Below are 26,898 nucleotides of genomic sequence, written 5' to 3' on the forward strand. Positions count from 1 at the left end.
TGTAATCTTCCAGTGTGGAAGTTTCTTTTATGCTTCTCCTAGACTGAAATGTACATGATACATTTAGAGAATACAGGTCTGATATAAATTGCACTTCACTAAAACATTATTCAAGATGAACTTTGAGTACATCACAGTGTTATTTTGAACTACTATTGTATATTTTCTATTTTTTCTTTACCTATGCTGTCAGAAAATATATGGGCTTTTTACCTGAAAAGTATAGTGTTGATTCTGTGTCAAGATTGACCATTCTCATATATTTCTTGAGCATATATGGATATACATTATTTCATAATCAATACCAGAATTGGGAGGTTCCCAGGAAGCTTGAATTTGAAGCCATTAGTTATGTTGTCTGTTTCTTTTCAGGATAACCACAGGAAAAAAATGAATGTCTCTTTGTTTAGCTAGAACAACATATGAAACAATAGCATGCAGCAATGAAGCACCATTTGCAAAAAGGTGAATTAAAGGCAAGTTCAGGAAGCCTGGTAAATTAGTTGCTTGCCTCTGAGTAAGCAGTATGTCTGTTACAGAAAGAGAAAGCTAGGACTTAGAAAATCTCTGTCAAAGTGGACAGAGCCCTGAGCAAACCTGCTGTAGCTGACTCTGCTTTGAGCAAGGATGTTGGGCAAGATAGTCCCCAGGCATCCCTTCCAACCACAACCATTCAGAGATTGTATGAAATAACATAAACATGTTTACCACAAAGTTAAATAATGAATAATTGGAGAGAGGATAGCAGAAGCAAGGGAGAAAACATGTTTTAGGACCAGACTTTAAGAAAGCCAGAGTAGGATGGAAGTATTCAGGAAAACTCTTCCAGGCAGTAGGATTTGTGGAGAAGGCTCTCTGTGAAAAATAACAGTAATACAGCTACTCGCTTTCACAGTCTATCTTTGTTAAAGGCCAGGAAATGCAGTTAGACCATATCACTCTGGTTAAGAATTTTCTCCATCTAAAGAAAATTAATGTCAAAAATTGTATCAGGTCCAAAGCTGAGTTCCTGTCTCTCAGCCCAGCACTACAGCCCATGTGCTTTTGCCTTCAGGCGAATCCTGTTTAGGGTAAAGTAGACCCACTGCTTGCAACATGCTGGGGATTTTTCACCACCCTGTTCCAGTCTCCAAAAAATTGTCATGATTGCAACAAGTACCTGCAATATTGTTAGCTCAGCTGGTTGGCATCAAATTAAGAGGAAGAATGGGCCACACTTTTTGTCCTCTACTTCTAAAAATCAAGGGAAGAGTTATTATAAATAAACTCTTGCCTGTAGGCTTTCTTTTCCAATTTGTTTGTGCAGTGTCAGGGAAATCCTTCATTATAAAGATGATTTCACTTTCAGGAAGCTATATAACATTTTTGTTTGCCAAAAATTTTGCTTTGTAGAAAACAATGCATCAAGGCTTATAAAACACATTTATTTTATAAGCATTGTGCTGAAATGAAAAAAACAGCGAAAAAATAGAGTAAAAAAGGAAGTCATAGGAAAGAGGGAGATAAATCTCCAAAGATGTATTGCCACTGACTACTGAACCATCAGCTACATCCTTCCCCTGTGTGTTTTTAGATACTTGGTTTATTCCATTCAAACCTTTTGTAATTCTCCCCCTGCCACCTGTGCTTGGGTCACTTAATCATTAACAAACCATTAGGCACATTTTGTGGGGCTGAGTGCATGTGGGTGGAATTCCTTGTGGTTCTGCTCTTTGGGAGGGGGAAGTAAGGCAGGGAAAATGGGCCCTTATATATGGTTTGGGAAGTGGCTTTAGACTGGCTTGAATGATGGCATGCAGGAGGCAAGGCCTATTCCTGCGTGGGTTATTTTCAACCATGGGCTTCAAAAGTCTTACACTGCTTTGGTGGATTTTTTTTTTTTTTGTCTTGTATAGGATTTCTTTCTATTTTACAGCAGAAAGGTCACTAAGAATCACATTTAAGCAACATTCATTTTAGATGAAAACAACTTTTAGAGATTTAATTGTCCTTGGGAAAAGAAACACTACAATGGAACTTCAGCTTCATATTCAGCACTGTCTGCCTATTTGTTTATAGCAAACAATATTTACAGTTGTACAAGCTATGAATAGTGTGTGAGCAATCCTCAGACTGAAATTCACAGAGAACATTCGAACAATCCTGAATAGCAAATTAATTTGAACTAGAAAATTAGGTTTATTGCTCAGATGTGTGCAAAGAGTAGAGTTGACCAAATCCTTTTCCCGAAGTCTTTTTTTGATGTCATTCTTACGTAATGAAAATCAAAGAGGTTTTTTTTAAGATTTCAGTACATCAGTATTGATTTCAGGAGATTTCCCCACTTTCAGATGTGTAGGAGACAAAAAGTGGTAGCATTTTAAAAATGCTTTAATTTGAATTGTGTGATCCAGAATTTTCTGGTTTGGCATTGCAAACAACATTTTGCAGTTGAAATATTAGTTTAGGAAAACAAAAAAAAAAGTTAAAAAGATGAAATCAAACTCAAAGTAAAAAAAAGATTAAAAGAAAATACTTTTTTTCATTTCCCACCAACTATTTTTTTTATTTGCCAGTCAACAAAAGCTTTTGAGATGTAGAATGCCAGGCTGTTTGGCATTTGAAGAACTCAGATTATCCTGGTGTAGAAAAATAGCCCTGTGGAGTATGACATGGAGGAAGCAGTGAACACTCAGGAAGGAGAAAATGTGGCATGTTTGGCTCTTTATAAAGTGTAAATGCATTGGCCTCTAGCTGAGAGAGGTCGTGATACTGAAGTGAGTTTGGTCCCAAGTGTTAGGGATCTTTAGAAATTAGCTTTTCTCAAAATGTCCACCATTAGGGATCCATTCAGGTTCGCATAATTCAGGCTAGGACAATTCCACTGCTTTCAGTGCTTTTAAGCCATCAGAAAAATTGGTCCCAAAATGTATTCTCTTTGTCTGAAGATTTGAAGATCTGGGATCAGAACAGTGTGATGGAAATCCACACAATCCCAAAACCAAACAGGTCTGAACTCTCAGGTTTCAAACCAGCCTAGGAAACAAAAGGCACTAAAACGGACTCATCCTATCTGTGCTTATCAGTTTTCACAGGTAAAAATTGATTAAATAAATTCCTTAAAAAAAAAAAAAATCCAAAAAACCAAAAGGCAGCAATTCGTAAATGGCTGAGGTTTTTACTCTGCTATAGAAAATCTCCAAACTTCAAGTACTGGTTCTTTTTGTCCTGCTGAAAAAAATCTTTTTAAAGATAGAAGAAACTGCTGTGCTGTTACCTGTGACTTATTAGGAACATAGACAGTGTAGGACTTCTCTGTGTTGGAAGTTCCTGCTTTATTTCTTTCTGATTTTATTGAGTCAACCATTTGAGTGAGCAAAGAGTTAAATTCTACCCACCACAGCCTGATTAAGATGCTGTTTAGTATCCATACATGGGAAAAGCTTTTCTCTTTACAATTTTTATAATAGATGCAACACACATGTTGAATGCTTCTCACTGGCTCTTCAGAGAAAAGACACTTTCAAATGAAAACAAAAGTGACAGTGGTGGCACAGCCATAACATGTATGATATTCTTTGATGGCAAATAAGACTCTTAATTTTTTTCAGTCTTGAAGTATATTCATACTAATACAAATAAATATAAACCCAATATTAGTTTTGCATAGATGTGCTGCTGTGTAGGCTATATAAAACCTTTCAAAGTAGGGGGAAACGGTTTAGAGGTTCACGATACATGGAGTTAATGCTGAGTAATCCTCCACATTATGCTTTCCCTCATTTTTCACAATTTCCTACACTTTTTATAGATTGGCTCCTGAGAAGAAAACTAGAAAGGGTCTGTCTGCATACCCTGGGTTTTTTCAGTCTTGCTGTTACTGGCTGCTGTAGGGAACAGAGGTAACTCTTCAGAACAGCTGAACAAACCTTTGGACTGAACCAGGCTTATCAGTACAGGATGTAAAATAACTGTTTCTTTATTATTGTTGTTACTGTCATTCAGGTTTTTCCAGCATAGCATAGTATTTCAGCATGAATACTATTTGGGCAGATGTTACATAGGCAAGTGTTTGCATGTTTTGCTGATTTGCAAGTCTGAACACAAAATAGAATAAACTTTGGGTTGTTATATATCAATTATTCCCTTATCAGGATTAATAATAAATTGTATAAAAATAGATCAGAAAAAATTCTGTGGTTTTGTGGTTTGTTTTGTTTTGTTTTGTTTTTTTCAGTCTTTATATGGTGTTGCAGTTTCTACGGTTCCAGAACTCCCACTCTTCTATACTCCTATCGATTTAGTGGATATCAGTGTAGAAATGGCTGGACTGAAGTTTCCAAATCCTTTTGGCCTTGCCAGTGCAACCCCTACTACTAGTTCTTCAATGATTCGAAGAGCATTTGAGGCTGGATGGGGCTTTGCTGTCACTAAAACGTTCTCCCTGGATAAGGTGAGGAAATATTTTAATGTCTATTTTGCATATAACCATTTCTTTGTATATTTGAAAAATCTGAATCTTTGGGGAATAGCTCTGTTATATCCAACTAGCATAAAGATAGCAGGGAAGGGTATGATACATTGTGTAGTTCAACTAGTCTGTGAGGTTTCCACACCGCAGTGACACAATTTCTGGTTTTGTTTGTTGTTATATTCTTCCCTTTTATTGCCCCAACCTTTAATACTAACCAACTATTAAGTGAAAAAATCCATTTTTAAGATACTGCAGTGAAAGTGTTTTCTGTGAAGGATCAGAATGCAAAGGGAATGAGTAACAGCTTTGTCACATAACTCATGAAAGGCGGATTCTGTGCCAGAGGCTGCCAAGATAAGCCATTGAACTGGAGGTGCAGTTGCAATGTGATAATGTGGCTGCAAGGAGGAGGCTAGGTGGGTAGTGGAAGAGAAGGATGGAGGCAACATAAAACAAGCCTATGGAGAGAAGAGCACAGTGACATCAACCTTCAGTAACACGTAGTGGAGGAGGAAGGAGTTAGAATTCTAAGTCTTGAGGGCTATGGCTCAGTGTGGCACCTTAAATAAAGCATTTTGTGTGTTTTTAAGCATGTAATTGCTTGTTTGAATTCAGGAGAATTGCAACTTCTTGTTGCTACATTCAAAATGGCAAAATGAGACTGAGCAAGAAGTTTAGATAGTGAAAGAAAATAACAGCTTTGATAAACAGATCACAGAGAAAAGAAACAGGTTTTGGGTTGGGATGTAGATATGATTTGACTTGTGGAGAGAGGAAGAAAAGCAAAGGTGAATCCTTGGACATAGGCCTGAGTAACAGTGTGAATAATAGCAACATATTGTCAGCCAGTAACAAACAGTAGTGTGGGCTGAAGAAAGCTTTTGAGTTTAATTTGGATACAAGAGCCTTTATTCTTGGTTCAGAGGGGGGATATACAAGTGTGCTGATGGATGGAGCAGGAGAGAAAATGTGGATTTTTTCCTCCACCACCTTTCCATGGGTAAGTACCACAGGTGAATTAACTATAGTGGGTGCCCCTCTAGTATGAGGAAGATCTAAGGACAAAATGCTGCTGTATTGCTACAGAATACTGTAAAATATGTCAGGCTAGATTCTGCTGTTGCTTACACCTGTAGCCCTGAGGAAGTAAGTTTCCTCTGGATTGCAGTGGAGATTCCAATCTACTTCACAGGGCTTCTTATTAAAACACTTTTTAGGACAGAAATGTTTCTCAAGTATGTTTACAACTGACTTACATGTATAACATGCCATCAGCTGTAATTATTCAGTGCCTAGGCTACAGGCAACCCATAGCAAGTACTGAGACTTATTTTTTTATCAGTTTTATTGCTGGTATACTGGCAGTCCTGCCAGACTGCACGTTGATTACTGTGCATCTCGAGAGCTAAACAGACACAGGCTGAGTTCCAGCTTGGGTGGGAGTTCAGGAGGAAAGACATGCATGTTGTAGGAAGTGATGTTGGTGCTATACTAAGCAGCAGACTCTGAGTCATTCCTGAAATGGCGACTGCAAAGTGTTCCACTGGATGCCATGCTCTGGAGGTGTGACTCAGATGGAGATCTTTCAAGTTTTATTTAAGTATTTGTTTCAATAAGATGCAGAATATTGCCGCTATTATTTTTTTTAAGTTAATATGTTCAGAAAAGTGCTATCTAGTGAATTCTAGTTCAGTGATTGTTATTTCTACCTAAGCTTCCTTCTAGTGTTCATCAGGAGGCAGTACTCTTTCTCTGTGCCTAAACTCTTGAATCATGTGTTGTGCTTAGTAGAACTGTGTCCCACCCAAGTGCTAGCTAGATTTCTATTACTGTGTTCTTCCTAGTACTGCACTTCCCCCAGGTGTGTTAAGCCTTAATATTTGTGACATGATTTGAGATGCGTGGCTGAGCGCTGCTGCAGAAGCAAAATTGCTTTTATTTATCAGAGTAACATGGTACTTAATGCTAAAAAAATAACTATTTTAAATGGGAAGAAATGCTTAGTTAGGTACAGCAGTTCTTATGTGAACAGGGTATTACAAAAAGGCTGCTCATGTTGACTTAATGCTGGAGCAAGTTGTTGGTAGAGAGTTTGAAGTATTATAGGTTGGCATAACGTGCTAACTTTTTTTTTAACTTAGGTTCTGATTACGTAGACATAAATCTTGTGCGGTGTTAACCAGGGATCAGAATGTTCTCTTGGGCTGTGGTACCAGTGGTGGGGATTTCAGACTGAGCTGTCCTGCCCAGCTAGTCAAAGCAATAGACAAGAGGATGAAGAGTGAAGATTTCCTGATGTAAGGCTACAGAGTTGGTGGGAGGAGGAGGAGCAGCTCCCCAGACGGTGCAGTTCCCAAGAGTGGAAGAGATTCTGGGAGGGAAGAGAGTTTGCTAGACAGTTTTTGGCAGCTGAAGCTTTTCCACTTCGGCCTTGATTGTATGTGATACAAGTAGGATTCTGTGTTCTTCCTTCATCTCCTCATGTTATGTGTCCTGGTGAGGCTTTACTGGTGGGCTTCTTTCTGATTTGCCTAGTGTAAACTGCCTGTGTGGCCATGGGGAGCTTAGCAGCAGGAGAAATCCTCCCTTTTCCAGAGCCAGTGACTGAATTTGCCACTGTGTTCAGACACTGACAGAGGAAACCGGTGACTTCCCTGTTTAACACGGGCATCCTTTAGCAGTGTAGCAAAAGTGACTGATGCAAGCTAAATTTGAGTGACATACAGGTAGTGAAAAGCATATACAGCCCAACCACAAATTTCCATACATTAACTGTGGTGTGATGGAATAAGGTCAGAGAGAAAAGCATGATAAATCTTGGAAGACGGGGATCCAAGGACAGAGATAAAAAGGACTCAGGCTGGATTCTTGTAAGACACGGAATTTATTTCATATGAGCTACTTCTCCTGTTCTCTCTTTCATCATCTAGCACAGAAAGCTCTTCTAAGAAAACACAAGGCTAGGGATCCCTGCAGCCCATGAGAGGCTCTACTGCCTCATACAGAGGAACTCTTGGGTAACAGTGCTGGAGTTCAGCCTCTGGACCATAATTTACTCCCCTAGTCCTTCTAATCCTCATGTGTCATGGCCTCACCTTGAAAGCGTCACGTGCTGTCACAGAGGGAGTTAGCGCAGAGCGCACTGTTTCGTGCCGTGCTCACTCTCTTTTTAAACACCCACGTACCTTGCTCATAATTGTCTTCATGACAGCCTTGGTAGCATTTTCTGTTTGTAGGGTGAGCATTTCAACTGTGAGTGATTCAGCAAAGTTTGTTCTTGCATACTGCTGTACTATTGTTGAAACCTACAAAAAAGCTAACGTGAGCAATAGCTGAATTTCCTTCAGAGTATTTATACTTCTAAATATACTGCACTCTAAATACTTTAGAAGGTGCTGGATATTATAGTGTAGTGCAAATGTTAATCATAGGGGACTGTACCTGTATGTGTCTGTTGGAATCTGAGGGAGATAGTGACTTGTAGAATGTTATTTACTAAATTAAACATCTTTGCACAGCTGCTTTAGTATCAGCTACATTTGATTTCTTCCAGAAAAGGGAATAACTGCTTTTAAAATGGACAATCACTAGGAAAGACAAATGATAGCAGAATAGAAGTGTCCCTTCACACACCTTTTTGTACATTCATGTCTTCCCTTTTTGACTGCAGGATCAATAGCTCATTGCTCTGTTGGTTCAAATAGTATTTCTGTCTTGTTCCAATAACGGTGTGCAGCAACATATTATTTATAAGTTTTGTTTGCAAGGTATTGGAGGGAAGTGGGGGAGCTGCATATCACAGAGTCCACAATAAATGGATACCAATTATTACCTCTTTTAGAGCTTAGATGAACAGAAAACTACACGCAGAATGACAGATACTACGTTAATTAAACACATAACTGTGAGTGGGAGGGTTTTAGGAGAAGTGTTATAGTGAGCTGGTTTATTTACTAAGAATTTATCAGTGAGTGTTGCTTAGAACATGAAATTTGCATTAAAACCTGTAATCAGAAAGTTTGTATAAACGTAGTATCAAAATAAGTCAGAGGTTGTATGATGTGTGTACATCCCTGTGCCATATTCACTACCACAGTGAGGAGCTTATAGCAGAAATTAGGGTTTTATCAGCTGAATTCAGGCTTTGTTGTTTTCTCACTGCAGTGTATGGGCTGTTTAGAAAGACGAAAAAACAACTGGGTTAGCAGAAATGTTTGCTTTGATTTTTAGATGCTTCCTTCACTTCTAAAATTTAATTCTGATTAATCAGATACATCTGTCTTTATTTTGTTGTGACATGCATTGATTTGTGATGCTGTCGCTTTCAATAATGCAGAAACAGTTGCCTTTATTATGAGAACCAGCCGAAATCAACATGCAGACTAACGTCATTTTTAATCTTTAATTTTTTTTTCATTATATAGGGAGCAAGTTGCGTGGATGATTTTAAAAGCAAAGCTACAATTAAAACTAGATTAAATTTTAGCTAAACCATAGCGGAGGAAACTTTCTAGCCATAATATATGTTTATGCAGCTCACAGATGTAGATTTCACAATACATTTTCAGAACCATTTCTGAATTAAAACCGTTGCTGGCAGAGAATTAATTAATTTGCCCAGTATATATCACATTTCTGTGTGCTGTTATTACAATAAACATATTCAGGCTCCAGCTAGTTCTTTCTCTATACATTTGCACTGTGTGCACCTCGCTTCATAATTGAAGGTGGTAAAAAAATAATGGTACAATGATACATTGTTTTCCATAACATTAGTATTTCACAGAAGTGAATCTGTATTACAAAATGTATATTTTTGTATGATATTACAGCATAGTAATTTAGATTAAACTAGTTATAATTTATGGTGCCAAGCCAAAAAGCTATTTAAGATGCATTAAAATGCAGAACCATGACATTTGAAATTCTGATGTTCTTAATATGACAAAGGTTATTCTATGGAGTTTTGCTATAATATGAAATATTAATATTTCACAATACAGTTTTGATGAAGTACAATTTGCCTAGCTTGCATATGATAAAGAAATTAAATGCTTACCAAGGGAGTTCAGTGAGAATTAGAGCCCCGCCTGAACATCTGCTTGAAATGTTATTATCCTGTCCTACTGACAGCATCACTCCCTCATTGTTTTTGAAGATTGACAGCTGAATATTGTACTGATTTCTGCAGCAAATATGTCTAGGTGAACTTTGTTTGGTTTTTAGGAATTTAGAACATGCTTTTGATTTCCATCCTATAATTTTTTTTTTATAACTTTGACATTTGTAGATGCCAGATTGAGGCCTGGTATGCTGTAGCAAAGATAGACCATTGACTTGCAACGAAATGCCAGTTGATATCTCAGTAAACAGAAATATTACTATTCTTTATTGTGTGGTCTGTATGAAAGCTGTATGGGCTTTCTTTGGGGAGACAAATGATCAGATTGTTAATGTCAAATATAAAAGGGACTGTTTGCCTTTCTACTAAATAGCATTAGACAACTTTTATTAACTACATTTTTTGAACAGAAAAATGAGCATTTTATGGGATTCCTTAGCACACAACACTCTTAAATTATTTTCTTGTTTTACAAGTTTTAAAATTACTATTATTAGTATTCTTAGGACTACTTTGTCCTTCATTTTGTTCCATATTTCTGAAAGAATTTTAATAAGAAATACCATCCTTACTGTTTCACAATTTATTGTATTTTTAGATCAGTGCATAAAATCAGAGAAGTTTAACAGAAGAGGTAAAAGGCTATGCTAGGGAAATGCTATAGAAAGTAATTATTATCTTTTAAAATGCTGTAGTTATGCCATTTTATTTTTATATAGAAAATGTGTTATTTAGCTACAAAAAAAGAACAAACAGTTCTGTGAATCTGAGTAAGTAGCAGGAAAACACTTTCCTTCTTTTTCTCTGAGACAAAGTATTTCTCTGATATGTTCAACTTAAGGACCAAATCTCATCTCTCTACTTAGTTTTACCCTACTATCTCTGACCCAGTGTAAGCTCCAAGGCTGGAGACTTCTTTACATGCAAATAACTTCAAAAGCTTCAAAATTGCTGTCTGAGGAACTGGAAAGGACTGCATTTAACCATTCTTTTTCCTCAGTCCATATACCTGGTGATACAGGGGTTTGGCATATCTTCACCCTGGAAGAATCTGTCTAGAGAGATGTAGCACAGCTTGAACACTGTGAAAGAGAGACCAAAGATTCCAGAACTGAGAGCTTTAACAAAGTCATTATTGATAAGCCAAGGCCTTTCCTACCACAGCTGAAGTCTGCACCTACCACAGCTGAGGTCTGCACCAGGTAAATGCACACCTTAAATAGTTGCAGGTGTGCATCTTGACACCAGCAAATTTGTAAATGAGGCACTTCAGGCCATTTAAAAATCTGTTTTTACCATCAATAATTCTGATTATTTTGGCCAGTTAATATTTCTAATGCTGAAGATAACAAACTGCGTTTTTAAAGCTAGAGTTTAACAACAATCTGTAAAAAGTCTCTCTTTCTCTTTGTGTTTGTATTTACTACTTTAGAAATTAAAAACTTCTTACAAGTTTGTGATAAAAATTAAACCTCTGAGGAAATGTTTAGTCCCCCTCTTCCTGTAGCATTAAGTATCACAGAAATGCTGCATTTCTTCTGCAGTGAGAGTCTGTCTTCTGCAAAGAGTCTCTCATGGAGAAGTCTGTTATCTCAAGGCGTGGAGCACAATGTGACAATTCATCAGTGGAAGACAGGGATCTGTCATGCAGGGGTGTTGAACATTGGGTCAGTAAACCTCATCTGTGCTAAAGGACAGGATTTTTACAACCAGAGGATCTGCAATTTTCTTCCCCTGTTATCACTTTTCCTGCATTCCTCATGGAGCAGAGTGAGTGTGGCTATAACTTTTATACCACAGAGTCTAAGCTGGCAATGGCTTACCTTCCTCAGAGCTGCACATGAAGCTGGCCAGCAAAGGTAAAACCACACATGTGTCCAAAACGAGTTCTTGATAGGCTTCAGGATTCTCATTTATGTCTAAAGGATTTGGTTTCTGTTCGTCTGGGGAATTTTTATGCAATATTTAGAGGTTGTTTCTTTTTCCTGTCTTTTTCTTCTGGAGTTGGTGGTTCAAAACAGTGTAGCCAGAGTTCATATACATATATGAAGTGTAAATTTGAACATTAATCTTCAGCTTGAATATTTTAGGCAGCTTATGTAGAAAAGACTTTTAAATCAGTCTTTAAGGTATTTTTTAATCTGAAAACTGTTGCATGTTCTAATGAAACTTATAGGGCACTTAGATTGGCATAATTGAGAAGGAGTTCCTCTGTAATTCTGAAGCACCATACAGATGCAACTCTGGGTATTTTCCTACATTAGTCTTTATATAAAAAATAGCTTCCAAAAGTAGGAGCGTTCATTCCTGCTCAGTATAATAGGTGCTGTTCTGGTAGTGACCAGAACTTGAGAGGTTGTAGTTTCTATTCATAGTGCAACTATTACCAAGTTAGTCAAACAAAATGGATGCAAATTTTACACTGGTTAAAAATCAGAACAGTATTTCTTTTTATATTGAAGAAGCTACTTTGCTCTTTACTAATTTTGCTTTATTTACCTAATTCTTCTGAAAATACCTGCAAATATTTATCGAGAGAGACAAGGAGAGCACACATGCCTGATTTTCCAGTCATGCTGAGGATCTGCAAGTCCTGTTGGCTGTGTCTGAAGTACTCAACATTTTTGAATCCTGTATAAACAGGATTCTAAAAAGCAAATATGTAACATACTTGTGTAAAACATTGTTCAGCTATATTTTTCTGTAGTTGTTTTGTATGTCCTTGGAAGGTTGTTGATGATTTTGGCGACGACTCATATAAATTTTGTCTGAAAGGAATTCAGCTAAAAAGGCAGCTTGAATGTAAGCTAGAAATTTGTATGTGTAATTCTGAAATTTAGAATTTTCTCATTTATTCCATTCTCAATTCAGATGTTGCAAACCTTTTAGTATTGTTGCATCGTATTAGTTGCATGCAACCAACTGCATCTACCTTTCTTAAGTGGCATATATTTTATAATTTATTAGAAAAGGTTGTAGGAAATTGTTTTTAATAGTTATATTGAAAATGCAGCTAAGACAATCACAGCATAAGGACATATTTAACATATTTTAGTTTCTTAGCATAAATGAAAAACTTCCCTATATTTTGAAATTGTTAAGATACACTTTATTAGCTAAGCACAGATATTCAGGAAAAAATGAAATCTTTATTTTGTCATTATAGAATTCAGAAGTTTCCCTTGTTTCAAGTCATTGAGTTTTTGACTCTCCCCATTTGGTTAAGGGCGTCTGTGAGAGTTTGGGGTTTTTTCCCTCATTTCTACATTCTAATTATAAAAAAAATCCCAAACACCATCTAGAATTCAGTACACCTACTGAGATACTGAAGTGGAATAAAGGAAAATGGTCGTCATGATTCAGGTGCTCTCATTTATAGTTCAGCATCTTTGCTGAGGTCTGCATTTGTTGCTGTGGTCAAATGCTGGCTTCTGCAAAAGCCTAGGTGACACTTTGGGACCCCACCTCTGCCCACTGCCATTTTAAGGCTGCAGATGCCTTGGGGAAGACCTTCCAGTGCTGGGCCTCCTCCCCTGGCACCAGCTGGTGGCTCCTGCTTCAGCTGGGCACGTTACAAGGCAGCCGTGCTGTTAGGTGACTGCTGTTCTGCTCTGTACCACGACAGGCTGAGGAGACCTGAAGCACCTCATGCAGCAGCTGTTGTCCCAAGATTCCTGGGTGGTCCATGGACTCTTGCAACATGTTTGCAGAAATGTGGTCCTGAATTGACCCTGCAGAGACACTCTTAGGTCGGTGTCAAGCATGTATGTGTGTACAGCTCGTGTTAAGAATTTTGCAGGCATTAGCTGAAATGATGTAACTGTCTCAGAACTGGCTTATGTTTCCACACACAGGTTTACAGGGTTTAGCTTAATCACTTTTCAAGGAATTTTTGGTTATACCAGTGTAGCTTCTATATAAGGGCAATACACTTCTCCTAAGTGTTTGAGTTATCTCAGGTCTTGAGTTCCCGCTTGGTAAATGAAAAGGGTATGGCTGTGTTTAACATCTGATTTGCCCACACAAGAAGTTAAGAAAGCAAAGAGCTGATTTTTGAATCTCATGGTGATATAATTGCATTTACTTCTGATTGACATTGTTGCAAAAGCAGAATGAAGTCCCATATGTTTAAAAAAACTGACAGGTTCTTGTGTTAAAATACCTATTACTAATCCAACTGTGTATGCGAATGTATTCTAAATAACATTTCTTATCATTATTTGAGATACATAGTTACCTAAAGTTTTTCACTACAATTGCGATTGTGGGACTCTATCCTTCAGTCAGGAAGCGTAGGATTTTTGTGAATAAATCCTCTAGAGTTTATTCAAGGAGGAGACAAGTGTATCCATCCTGTGACCTTTGGAATTACTACTTTAAGAAATATCCAAAAAGCTTTTGTCATTGCTAATTGCAGAATACAATTTTTGGTCTATAGAAAAAGGAAATAGGAACAGACATTTTCAATAATTCCTTAATATTCATGTTATATTAGTCTTTAATTGTAATTTCCCACATCACGTATTATAAGGCCATAACTTTAGATTTGTGTGGAGGACTTGATACTGCTTCAAAAATTATTTATACTGAATTGCAGTAATGCTGTTGAATTATTATTGAGTATTGACATTTTATACTATAATCTATTTTGGCTTTCCTGGCACATTTTGGACTATGAAGCAGTTAATTACAATGCAAGTATAGGTCTCGAAAACAGCTATCACCACCTTTTCACTGTTCTAGAACATATATTTAAACCTACAATATGTTAGTAAGTTTAAAAATTATTTTTGTCCCTAACTTCTGCTTGCCTGACTACTCTGATAATTTAGTGCAGTATAAGAGTTTAAAAAAATTAAATTCCTAAACCACATTACAAATGAAGAAGACATAAACTAATGTTATTGCTGAATGTTTCTTTGTTAGCAGCTGACCTTCTATTCCTAGAGAAAAGAAAGTCTTGGCTAGAAGACAGTTCAATAAATGAACAGGCTATATATTGATTTTTCTCCCTCTTTCCTTGTTATGTAATATGATTTCCCTTCCCTTGCAAGGGTTGCCGTTGTACAGGATAGGGCTGGGATCATGGTCATGGAAGCGTATGGGAATGTGTAGACTAAGGAAGGCTGTCACAGCAGTCAATAAGATCTGAGAGGTGTTGACTAATTGCCTGCTAATTACACAGTAAATTGTCTAATTAAGCTGATGGTTAATTAGGGTACGCTCGCACAGCAGTCTTATGGAATTTTTGTCTGATGTCTGGGAAGCAGCTTGTGTAATTGGCAAACTGGTAAGGACTGGCAGAGAACATGACTGGGAAGCCCGCTGCCAGTAGATGACAGAATAAGGATGCGTTTGCACAAAGGTTGTCATGTGAACACGCAGGGGTTTGTTAGCCTTCTCCAGCTACGTGGCAGCCAGCACAACGAGGAATTGAGCTGAAAGCTGCTGGAAGCTGTAAATAAAATAAGGCTTAAGCGTGTGATATTAGAAAAGCAGTGACATGTGCTCTTATATTTTAGTCAGTTTGAACTTTAGATAAACACAGGGTATCAAAATTCTCATGTACAGAGAACTTCACCAAACTGTGTGACTTGACCATGGCAGTAATTATGGTATTTTGATCTATTTAGTGGAGTCCCAAAGTGATCCTGTTTCCAGGGACATGCTGTATGTGTGTTGTTGTTGAAAAAGTATAGCTGTTAATAAGGATGCTTGCCAGCGATCATAACCGTCATGTGTGGCATTCTGAATGCACTTTAGTTAGTATTGTGTCCATCCCTAAATGTGACAGAGTATGAGCAGGTCACAGTGGTGCTCTGAATAAAATATGTGTGCACTATACATAACCATAATATCATTAATAAAAATCCAGATTCCAGATTCTGACCCAAAGGCAATGGAAATGGTCAGGAATACTAAGCAGAGAGAACCTGGACAGCACAGGAGTACAGACACCAAATTCTGCCACACATCAGTTTGCTGTGACTTAAATTTTTCATTCGGTAAAATGACATGGTATGTGGACTTTCTTAAAGTTAATTACAAATGTAATTATCCTGCAGAATCAGAGTTGCACAACACAGGATTGAGTCTTCACATGACATTGTGATGTAATTTTGAGTTAGGTATCTGCAAGATCTATGAAAAGTATAGCTCTTTGTACATCATGAGCTAAACCAAAGAAGGTGTGCATGTATATATGTGCTTATTTGTTAAGAATGTTTTGATGTCACTTGAGCAAAGTGAAACTTAATGTCCACTTCGTTTCTTGGAAATCACATTTGTTTCAGTGGTCCCCATCATTTTACTTCTAAGCATTTGAAGTATGTGGTTTAGACACAGTGTCTTTCTGGAACAAAAAGAAAAATTAAGTGAAATCCAGATCTGGTTTGGTGCTGAAACTGTTGATTTTCATTTTTTTCTTTTAAATTTAAAGCACATATACGTTTCTTCTCCCACAGAAAAAGAATTTCAAAACAATCAAACTTTGAGGGATTAAATTATACTTTCTTTGAATTAATAAAGCCAATCGTATCCTGTGATCTTGCTGCTTCTACTTACCTGCACAGTTAATAATGCCTTTATGTAGCACCCTCTATGTTGTGAATGTTTGTTTATGATTTTTCCTTCAAAAATAATTGAGTAAAATCACGGTACGCTAAAAACGTTCTCACTGTGCCAGCCTTCAGACACAGGACTCCAAACACACAGAGGCTAATCTAGAAGGCCTTAAACCTGCTCTGAGGGGGATTATAACAATACCTGTAATGTTGCTCCTCTGTGTGTATTTCCACAGAAGAAAATGCTACAGTTCCCCTGCATCAGATCCCATGAATTATTGCATAAAACAAAAAAGGTGAGGTACATTGATTCAAGTCAAAACCATACAGGGAGGCCCTGTGTACATAATTTTCTTTCAAATAAAATATACTTTAAATTTGCATTAAATATTTACATGTATGGTTTTTCCACATCTGTCTGCACATATGAAAAAACAAACCTCCTCAATTAATTTTTCCTTACTGTTTTTAAGGATTATTCTTTAAAAGTATTGGAGAAACTATTGTTTTTGCTTCTGACAGCATATTCAGGAACAAAGCTCACTTCACCAGCCAACTGCAACTGAAAGCATACGGTGCAACCATCACAGTTGCTTTCATTTTCTGTCATGGGGCAGCAAATGGATACATTCTAATGCATTTTATTCTCTGAAGACAAAGAAAGGAGTTCAGAGGATAATTGTTACCTTATTATATCCTTCAAAAGGAATTTCTGGCACATGCTATTATGATTTATGTTTTAATAAATCACACAAACATAGGAAAGCATGTCTCCAGTAATTCACATGGTATACTAAATGTAGGTATGTAAAGCCCTATTGCAATATCACGATCTGTAATAAAAATTGTGTGGCAATAATGCTGCTGTTAAACAGCATCAATAGGCAACTTATTTTAGAAATAGTTTTTTTTAAATGTACCAATTTTTTTCATCTGCAGTTATTGCTCTATCTTATATGATTGTGGAATCTATCAAAATTGGGAGCATTTCCCAAATTTCCCTAATGCAGAGTGTCCCAAAGCATCTTCCTTGTCTGTTTTCAAGCCTCATGCTTAAACAATGGAGTGAGAGGAGCACGCTGTCAGCGCGGTGTCGGCGTTGTGTTCAGCTTTATTGCCTGTGATGGTTCTCTCCCTGTGCAGTTCAGGAGGGTTCCTGTTTGCACCCTTTTATTTAATGTGTATATCAAGCCATAGAGAACGTTTAGTAAAGTGACATTGATTGAAGTGTTTTCAATATGTTGAAACTCAGCTTTATAACTCTCAGCTGATTTAGCTGGAGCAGCTGATTGCATTGTTCAGTGTTTGTGGGAGACTGGGGCATGGTTGAAAGCACACTGAGCAGAAGTCAATCCAGACAAGATAGGAGCGATGCTGGGATCATTAGAGAAAACTTCCAGAGGCTACAGCAAGAGAATTATCAGTCCTTCTGGCTGAGGGATGTAGTTCCATTCCAGGCTGTAGCTGCAAGAACAGACAAGAGCCAGAAGCCTACACCCCTTTTGTTTTCTGAATACAAGCTTTGCAATGAGTATCCATGCTTTATATTTCAAGATTAACCTACTGCCAGCTCATGCTATATTGGACTGGGTCTTCAATCTAGCCAAATATTGTTAGTGGTGACAAACTTCATGGCTTGAATTCTGCAAGGGGAATCAAAACTGCCCCCAGCCCATACTGCCTGTTTGGGGAGCGGAAGGAGATGCTGGCAGTTCACAGAACACTGTTGTTGCACGTGCTTGGAGCTCCTGCCCAGGGTGATCTGTAACAGCCCAAATCCCTTAACTGCAGCACAAACTCAGAGAGCTTGTTTTTCCTCCCTAACTTTGCAAGAATTGAGGAAAGGATGAATACTGGGTTTCTAGTTACTACTGGTTTTTTATTATTCTGTTTAAGTTTATACTGCTGCCAAGAACAGTGTTCTCAGAAGGTCAGTTGATGGCTGCTCTTGTGTAGGAGGTATATTTTAAAGACTGACAGGAGTACCTGGAATGGGTGATTTCACATGGAGGTAATGCAGGTCTCGAACACATAAATAAACAAAATTTTATTTTCCTATATTCTGGATATAGTCAAACTCAGATGAATTTCTCTGTTGACATTCATGGATTTTTTTGTTTGATACCCAGAAACGATTTTTGCCTTTAAGAAGAACAGAATATTGGAGTCCATGTCCAAATTTTTGGAGTATGTATTTTTGAGTGTCACATTTCTTTTTTCATTTCTTATTCTAGGCTAAAAATCTGCATTTATCTTGGTTAAACTGGAACAAATCTATCAGCCAGAAAATTCATAATAGTATATTATAATTTCTTTTTCTAGAAACAGCAATGCCAATTTAATCTTCACTTTACAATAATACTGTATATATCCAAGTACATGGTTTTCTTTACTTGAGCAACTTTACTCTCATAATATAATTTACATTTTCATTTCTATTTTAACACTATGGTTAGAGAGGGCTCTAAAAATGTATGAGAGAGAGAGTAAGAATATATCTGAGAGTAAAGTATTAAAATGATAAACTAAGGACCATCAATCTTATGACTTCTTTCTTATGCCCCTCTCTACAATACTAAAAGTGATGCTTTGCTACCGTAGCAAAAATTGTTCTTACTGTGTGTTGGGAGTTATGTACCTGTAGATATATAAGCTCTGTCTTGTGCTGTTTATTTCCTTGCTTTTTGGTGGTGTTTTTTGTATTTCTTTCATTCCTTCTTTAACATAATTTTAAAAAATTAGTTCCAGAGAGTGCAAGGATTTAATGAGGTTTTAAATGACCAAAAAATAACAGTTTCTACAGAAAGAGAGTGACGTATTTCAAACTCTCTTAAAATTAAATCTGGTGGTCAAATTTATGCAGAGGAGATTCTTTGTCCAACATCCTCCATGTCTAGCTTGCTTCAATTATGTTCAAGGGTTCGCATTCCTACCAGGTCTCCTCCTCATGTGTTCTCCTTGTCTTTTAAGAAAACTTTTTCCAGCCAGCCATTTCTCTGCCTAACTGAGCTGGTATCATGGGCAGTGGACCATCCATAGGTGCTTGGCTTTTGCAACATGCGCTGGACTGCTTCCTGTTCCTACTGTAAATGTTGGAACACAACATCACTCAAATTCCTGCTTTTCTGTCTATTACTCAAGAGTTCACAGTGTGCTTGCTGGTATTCAAAGCCATGATGTTAGTGCCTGTTACATACAAAATAATATGACTTAATAGCGTAATTGAGGATGTAGCACTTGCATTCAGCACGTGTATTTACAGTGAAGTGTCTTGATATAGCTGAGCTCTCAGGGACAGAAACATCAAGTGCAACAAAGAAAAACATTTTTTTTCCAAGTGGTGGAAATGAGAGTTGTTTATTTTGAGAGATCTTATGTAAACGTAACTGGGGGAGGAAAAGTAAGCCAACGTTTCCAGCCAATCCACGCCTGTACACTCATATCTCTGCTGGCTGGAGCTTTCCCCTTTGGTGCCGTTAGCATTTTCATTTCAAAAAACGACAGTCTGCAGTGGAAGCAGTAAAAATGTTCAACCTGTGGTTTAAATTATTGATTTTTTTGAATATTGAAGCAGTATTTCAAATGGGTTTTGTTTGAGTTACTTCAGGGTAGAGGGTTCCAGAGGTAATTTGATATCTAAAAGCCTGTGTATTTCAAAGCCATTTCAGTCTTTTGAGTTCCTTCAGCTGATTGGGTAAAATACCTTATTGTCTCCTGAATTGCAGGCAATAGATAAACTGCAGCTCAAGGTTAGCGCGTAGACCGGCGTACAATGCTCCTGGTGATTTATTATGCGTACTCAGTGTCCAATCAACTGACAAAAAATACCTCATTTATTTTTAATGCAGTAACTTATCTTCACTTAAAAAAGAAAAAATCTTTTGAGATGCTAGTGTTCACAATTGAGATGGGGGAGCTCTGTTTCCTGTATCGCTAGGCAATGATGCATAATTAAAATTAGGTGAATTCATGGTATAAAATCCAGTATGTGTAAATAAGAAGTAGGTGCATGTATTTTCACAAATAGATCATTACGTTGCTGCAGAATAGAATGGCTGTAGTGAGAGAGAAGTCACTTTTAAACAACTGCAGTAGAAGCGGCACTCACTCTCTTTCACAGAGGCTGGGTTATTGGTGGTTGTACACATGCAGTGTTTAGGAAATTAGCCATTCTCAGAACCCTTCTAGTCACAGGGGGAAAAAAAGTAAAAATGGTATTACTTTAGTAAGGCTCAGATCTGGTGGTGAAGCCATATTGAAATGAATATTGGAGTTGATGGGAACTGTGTAAACTAAATTAATTGCAGGAATGGGCCCAGTTAAGAAGGGTTATTTCCACTAATGACACTAAATATCACAGAATAATGGTGTGAGTCAGATTTTAAACAGGTTTTTTGCCTTAAGGAGGCTATGGTTTAAAGAGTACCAAAACTAAAACAAAAGCAAAAAAAACTTCACTAAAGTATGGATTATGCAAATTTAAAAATTATGCAATTTGTTTTGCATATTAGTATATATATGGCATATATGTTTAAATAAAACTAAAATATATGAATATAAGTTGTGAGAAGATGTATGGCATAAAGAGTTTATGTAATGCCCAATTGGTTTCCATCTTAAAATAACGCTACAACTACAATACAATCCTACAATAACTAGTTTCTGTGAGTGTAGTTTAAGAATTTGTCAGATTTTGTTGATCCTCTTGGGATCTGCACTACAGTGTTTTGCATTGTAGTTTCCAAAATCCCCTTTAAATCCCATGAGTTCCTGCTGTACTAGTGTGTGTACAGAACAGTTTTATCCGTCCTGTTCTAGGTGTGCAGCAAAGAAGTCTGCCCTGCCCTGTAGTACTGGCTGCACTAGGGGAAGGCTGTCTAAAATAGCAGAGGTGTAAAAATCCAGACCCGTAATGCCTCCAAAACCAGAAATGTGCAGTCTATGCCTGCCTATATACTTAATTGTTTTGCACATTAATTGAGCATAGACTATGCTGTATAGATGAGTCTCCATACGTGGGGATAAGCTTTGGGCTGAGAAGAGCCTCGGTAATTCCTGGGTGTATGAGGTAATGCTGGGTGTCGGTGTTGTGGAGCTCTCCTTGGCCCTGATGCAAACTTGGCTTCACTGCCCTTGGAGTGAGATTGCTCCTGTGATCTGGCACGTGGAAGTAATGGGTATATCCTGTTTCTTAGTGAAGTTTTGCAGTGAGCTGTGCTTTAAACTCCACGGTTCCATAGTAGGAAGAAGGAGGCAAAGGCAATCCCTGTGTTCTGCCCTCTCTAGCTCAGGACAGACTTACTCTTAGTATTCCAGTTTTGAGCATGTACAAGCCTTTTGTAGGAGGTCTCAGCTGGCTGTGCCATTAATGGTGCCAGAGATCCAGCCCCAGCTGTCATATACTTTCTTGCACCCCTGTGGCAGTAAGAGTGGGAACATTTACAACAGATTCCCAAATGAAACCCTAACTCAATTATAGTGTCTAACAACCATCTTCCTATTGATTTCAGGGGGAATGGACTTCATATCTACCTTATCTGTGTGTGCCTGCTAGATCCTCTGATGAGCATATTTACTTAACTGACAGACCTGAGCAATGACTCCAGAGAGGGCTGGGGTTTGGGACTTGTTATACATTTGATGAAAAAGGACATGCTTAGCTTAGAATATTGTTGTTCCTTGGTGGTAAACAGGAGAATGGTCCTGCTAGGAATTTCCATGTATCATGGTTGCTTTCAGTTCTTACAAGAATATTTTAATGAGCTTTGATCTTTTTGCTGTATTAAATTTGTGCTTTATGTCCCACAGGGTGGATTTTTAAAAGCCAATAGAATGTGTCATTTTTCATGGGCATTTAAAAAAGTTAATAGGCATTGACTAAGCTACTGCTATGAAAACTTCAGGTGAATGTAGAGGAAAACCAGACTGGAGATGGGGCCTCTGTGTCTGCGTCAAACCCCGACAATCTGCCACAAGCAGATGGGAAACAGAGCTTGTCCTTTGGCATAAAAATTCTATGTGCACTTCAGCACTTCTCTACATGGATTTCTGCCTGTCAGAGAGGGTATAACATCTGCAAACACTGAATGTTTATTTATTAAGAGCTCAGTCTGGAAAAGCAGAATCAGCCCATCAGGCAGGAAATCTCCACTTTGAAGCTCTCAAGTGGAAAAAGCCATTTCTGTCTAGATTATTGAGCCCATGTGTGGTACCCTTGTGATGACTGATGGATGATCACACGGTGCTCTCAGAGGAGCTCAGATCTCCCAGTGACGGACCCGGGTATGCTTGTTCTACCCTTCCTGAGCTTGGTCCACCCAGGATTTGCATTTCCAAATGCACTCCCTGGGATGTTTATATCCTACCCCAGGTTCTGTATGAGCCGTCCTGCTAGAGAAGTACAGCATGCTTATCAATCAAAATATGCCAGCAGAGTTTGTTCCATGATTCAGGGGGTCAGAAAAAACCCATTAGTCATTACAAAAATGGTAATTAATTCAGGATGATAGTTTTATTTGCAGTGCAAGATTTGAGATTCCTTGCAAGTTGATTCACAGAAAAGTAATTTTGAAAGAATGTTGTAAGTTATTTGGTTTTTCCTTTTTTTAGCTTAAACCTGTTACGAAAAGTAGTTCAACTACTTTTATGTCTATGAACATAAAATCTAACAGTTTGCATGCAATATTCTTATGTGGTTCCTTACTCTGTAGTCAATACAAAGAGGAAAATGCTAGGGTTTTTTCATGAATTTTAAGGTAGATGAGGCCTCCAGCAAAAATCAAAATCTATTTTAAAGATCCTGTCTAAAATGTAGTGCTGAATTAAAATTGGTTTGAATCTCTTACAAGATGTTCAAATGCTGAGTTAAAATTCACAGGAACTGATATTTTCATGGTTTGTTTATCCCCATGATTTTTGTATCCAGATCTCTGTATAATCAGGCTCTGAGACTGTGGCTTAGCCTTGAAATCCCTGCTCTTACAAAAGACCCTTTGGCTTCCAGAGGACTTTTACATAGAAAAAGATAAAAGGAGTATGTTCAAAACAAAGTTAATGTTTAAGAGCTCAGTTATCAAAGTAGTAATCTATGGCTAGATCATCATTGGAATGCAAAGCAAAATATTCCTTTAGATACTTCCATCTTCCCTGTACCTCTTTTTCTATGACTTGAAATTGTTTAATGCTACCTGGAGAATTGATACTTTGAAAGTTACATACGTAGCTATTTAAATAGCATCCCAAATAGAATCTATGTTGTCCTTGCATTTCTCAATCCTAAATACACACAAATGTTAATCAATGCTTATAGTACTTAGCATCCTTAATCCTAATGGAAAAAGAAAATACGAAAGTAGGTTCAAGACGTACCTCAGTATTTGCAATTCATCCCCAGCAGAAAATTTAAATACATGCTTGAAGGAAGTAATGTGACTCTCATCCTAATTACTCAATCCAGCAATAAAAATATTTTGGATTATACATAAATTTAAATATAACTTTGGTGATCTGTAACTCCCTGATGTTGATTCTTTGTGCAAGAATTTTAACAAGTCTTTAAATAGGACTGTAGTTAAAAGATTTTTATTCTTGATTATTGAAGAAATCATTTATTTTTCCCCTGAAGGTAGGCATCTAGTCTCCCCTCCTCCTAGGAGAATATAATAGTCTTGATTTACTTAGAGAAATCTGGAGGAAAATATTTTAGTGATGGTTCACAATTTACTAATGGAGTTTTACAAAACAGCCTCTAGGAACAGCTAGAAATACATTGATTATATGGCTTCCCTGTGAGAAAACAGTAATTAAAATTATACCACAGATTCTATCAGGACATGTTAATATTTAATTAGGCAATAAATGAGCTTGGTACAGGTGTCCAGAGTTGTTGACAGGAGCTTTTTTAATCCATGTAGTATTGTCTCTTAGATAAATAGTTACCTCTGTGCTTTTTCCAGTGTGAAGTTACATGCCTAATTAGCAGCCATTAGTATTGCTGTGTTAGAATTATGAGATGAACTGCAATTCTCTTCTATTTTTCTTCCAGAGAAGCTCATTCTGTGGTCTTGTGTGTCTTGGCTTCTAGGTCATCCTGTAAGGAACCTCCCGATACTGATGTTGCCCTATTGCCTTCCTACAGTATTTTGTTTAGCAATTAGAAAACAATGTTATAGAAACTAACATTGAGTTTTGTCTAATGATGATGTTTGAAAAAATGATATTAATTTGGTGTCCCCATCAAGTACAAGAAGAGAATTTGTATTCTCCTTGTAAGCATGTCTCCCTTTAGTGACTCTTTCAAACTTCCTGATACAAATACATAATGTATATAATATTTAATGCAAATTCTTCCTTCTCCTTCCTGGATCTTATTTTTTTTAAGGGTTCTTCCCTATGTTGGTTCCTCCCTGATTTTCTTCGACTCACACTTCTTTAAAAGTGCCTTTTCATTCCCATTTCATGGGGCCATTCAATAGCACTCTTCTAGAAAGAAGTCTTAAGAATTGCTGCTCCTTTATTTGGTCAATTAAGTACATTTACATCTCATCAGGTTTTGACCACTGGTTAGAGGATGATATTCCCTAACAACTGAAAATGGACTAATATTTTTAGATGTCTGTAAAATAATTAATCTGTTAAGGCAAGCTAAGTTTTTATGATCTAAATCCACTGTAGTCCCAAGGGTAAGCATTATAGACTGAAGTACTGTATTTCAGTTATTATGCATTAATTTTCCACCTTTGTGAAGGTACATAGGTCCTTAAAAGCCATGGCACAGAAATTTCGGTTTGGGATACAGATCAAAAGTTGCAATCAGTGCAGGTATTTTATTTACCCATGTACTGCTATTTTATTCCATTCTCTTCTCCTCAAATGGTTAGCATTGCATCATTTGCATTGTAGTTTTCTGTTCTTGTGACCTCTTACTGAAAATTAATTAATGTTTTAAGGCAATTACTGAACATTTTTCTCATCAGTCAGCTAAAGCAACCATTTGTTGATTAGGTAGTTTTCTATATCAAAACACCAAGACTCAACAATTATAGAATCATTTAGGTTGGCAAAGACCCTTAGGATCATCAAATCCAACCAATAACCCCGAACTGCAAAAACAGATCCAAAAGTGAATATCTGCATACAGATACAACTTTCTTGCAAGAATTGTAAGTTCTACTTCTCTCTTCTTTGATGGGTGTAGTTTTTGACCACAATACAGTTTGACAGCAGAAATTTAATCATGTCCTTCTGCTTAGACCTTTATCAGAAAGCTGATAAAATGTGTGCTCACACTGAACATTAGCAGGAAATTTTTCAAATGTCCTTCAGGGTTTTTTTTTCTTTCTCTTCTTTCCATCCCTCACTTCTCTGTCTCTCACAGAGAAACTGATATAAAGCTGATGAGAATTTGGATTTGCTTTGAAAGCATCTTTTGTTCAAAGACTAATTTTAACCTTGTGATAGAAATTGCTTTTTGTATTCTGTTGAATGTGATATCTAGTAATTGTTTGTCAAGACAAAGTGCTGTAGGAAATAATACATTTTAAAAATTATCTTTTGTAATTACAGTAAAAGTGCCCTTATATTCTAATGCCTAGAAAACAAGCAAATATGTAAAAAAAGAGAAAAAAATTAAATGCTTTAATTTTAAAGCAATGTGGCCTTCTGTTGTAAAAAGTGGGGTGTCTTGAAACCGCTCAAGCAAATGTAATTGTCAGCAAAGATCAAATACTTCATTTTCTTATGAAATATACAACTCAACTAGAAAAAATTTGTAGATCTGACACAAATATTATATTTTTTATTCTATTTTTTTTTACTTCTGCTCATAATTTGTATTGTATTTGAACCTCCTGTTTTATTGTTTTAGGAAGCTTAAGTTTATAATATTGCAACTTCTAGATGAACTGTCATGTCTGAATGAACAGAGTTTGGGGGATGGCTGTTGTTTTAAGCAAGGGCAGCAAACCATTTCTGTTTGACTTACAGTGGGGATGGGATTGTTCCACAATTATTCTCACGTAAAGAGAGCAAATTTTTTTTTTTTAATACACTGATCTAGTAAGATTATCTAAAGAGCTTGGGATTTTGCTGTCTTCATCACAAGTTATCATACTGAAGGCCTTCTGTCTGGGAATTGCATTAGTAAGGAAGGTGTGCTGAGCAAGCAGCAATGATAACAGCTTAGGTAGAAATGAAGTTCGGTGTCTGTAAATTTTGAAGTTTCTCATGCGTTCTCATGGTTAAATCTTAAAGCACTAATGAGACAGTATAGAAAAACATCAAATATGTGGTAACTAAACCTCTTACTTGTCATTTGTCTTTCACACAATATGAGTGGTTCAGCAGTTTTTCTCCAAAGTCCTGACGCGCTGCTTTTTCCCTTGAGGGGCTGCAGTTTTCTGTGCTAACTTAGTGATTTGGAAAGCCAGCTTACTTACTGAAGCTGTAGTGTTAAATTGGTTTAATAAACACAAATGCAATAGTTTAACGTTGTAAAAGCATTTATGAGGTAATGGTCTATTATTTTTAAAAAATAGTATGCATAACTCAGCTTATTCAGTCAAGAAATAAAGTAGGATATTAAGGAAGATTTACAAGCGCTGTTTGTGTTCCAGACTTCTGAAATATAAGTACAGATTTGGGCACTTCCATTTTTGCAAACACAGGACAGACATCAAAAGACAGATAAGAATATTTTTAAGGTATCCTTTTCCCCTCTGTAGCATAATAGATCTTGTATGTAAAAGCTGCAGAAGCACAAT

The 26,898-nt window shown here is 37.1% G+C and overlaps 1 protein-coding gene across 5 annotated transcripts in view; it reads left to right on the forward strand.

Moving 5' to 3' along the window:
* DPYD (dihydropyrimidine dehydrogenase) overlaps positions 1–26,898 on the forward strand; it is a 359,733-nt gene that overhangs the window by 188,458 nt on the left and 144,377 nt on the right. For all 5 annotated transcript variants that reach the window (XM_048312842.1, XM_048312844.1, XM_048312846.1 and 2 more), the window contains one exon: positions 4,217–4,432. In XM_048312842.1, coding sequence (XP_048168799.1) covers positions 4,217–4,432 — 216 coding nt within the window. The remainder of the gene's footprint in view (positions 1–4,216; positions 4,433–26,898) is intronic.

The sequence above is a fragment of the Corvus hawaiiensis genome, chromosome 9 (genome assembly GCF_020740725.1).
Source record: "Corvus hawaiiensis isolate bCorHaw1 chromosome 9, bCorHaw1.pri.cur, whole genome shotgun sequence".
Taxonomy (NCBI): domain Eukaryota; kingdom Metazoa; phylum Chordata; class Aves; order Passeriformes; family Corvidae; genus Corvus; species Corvus hawaiiensis.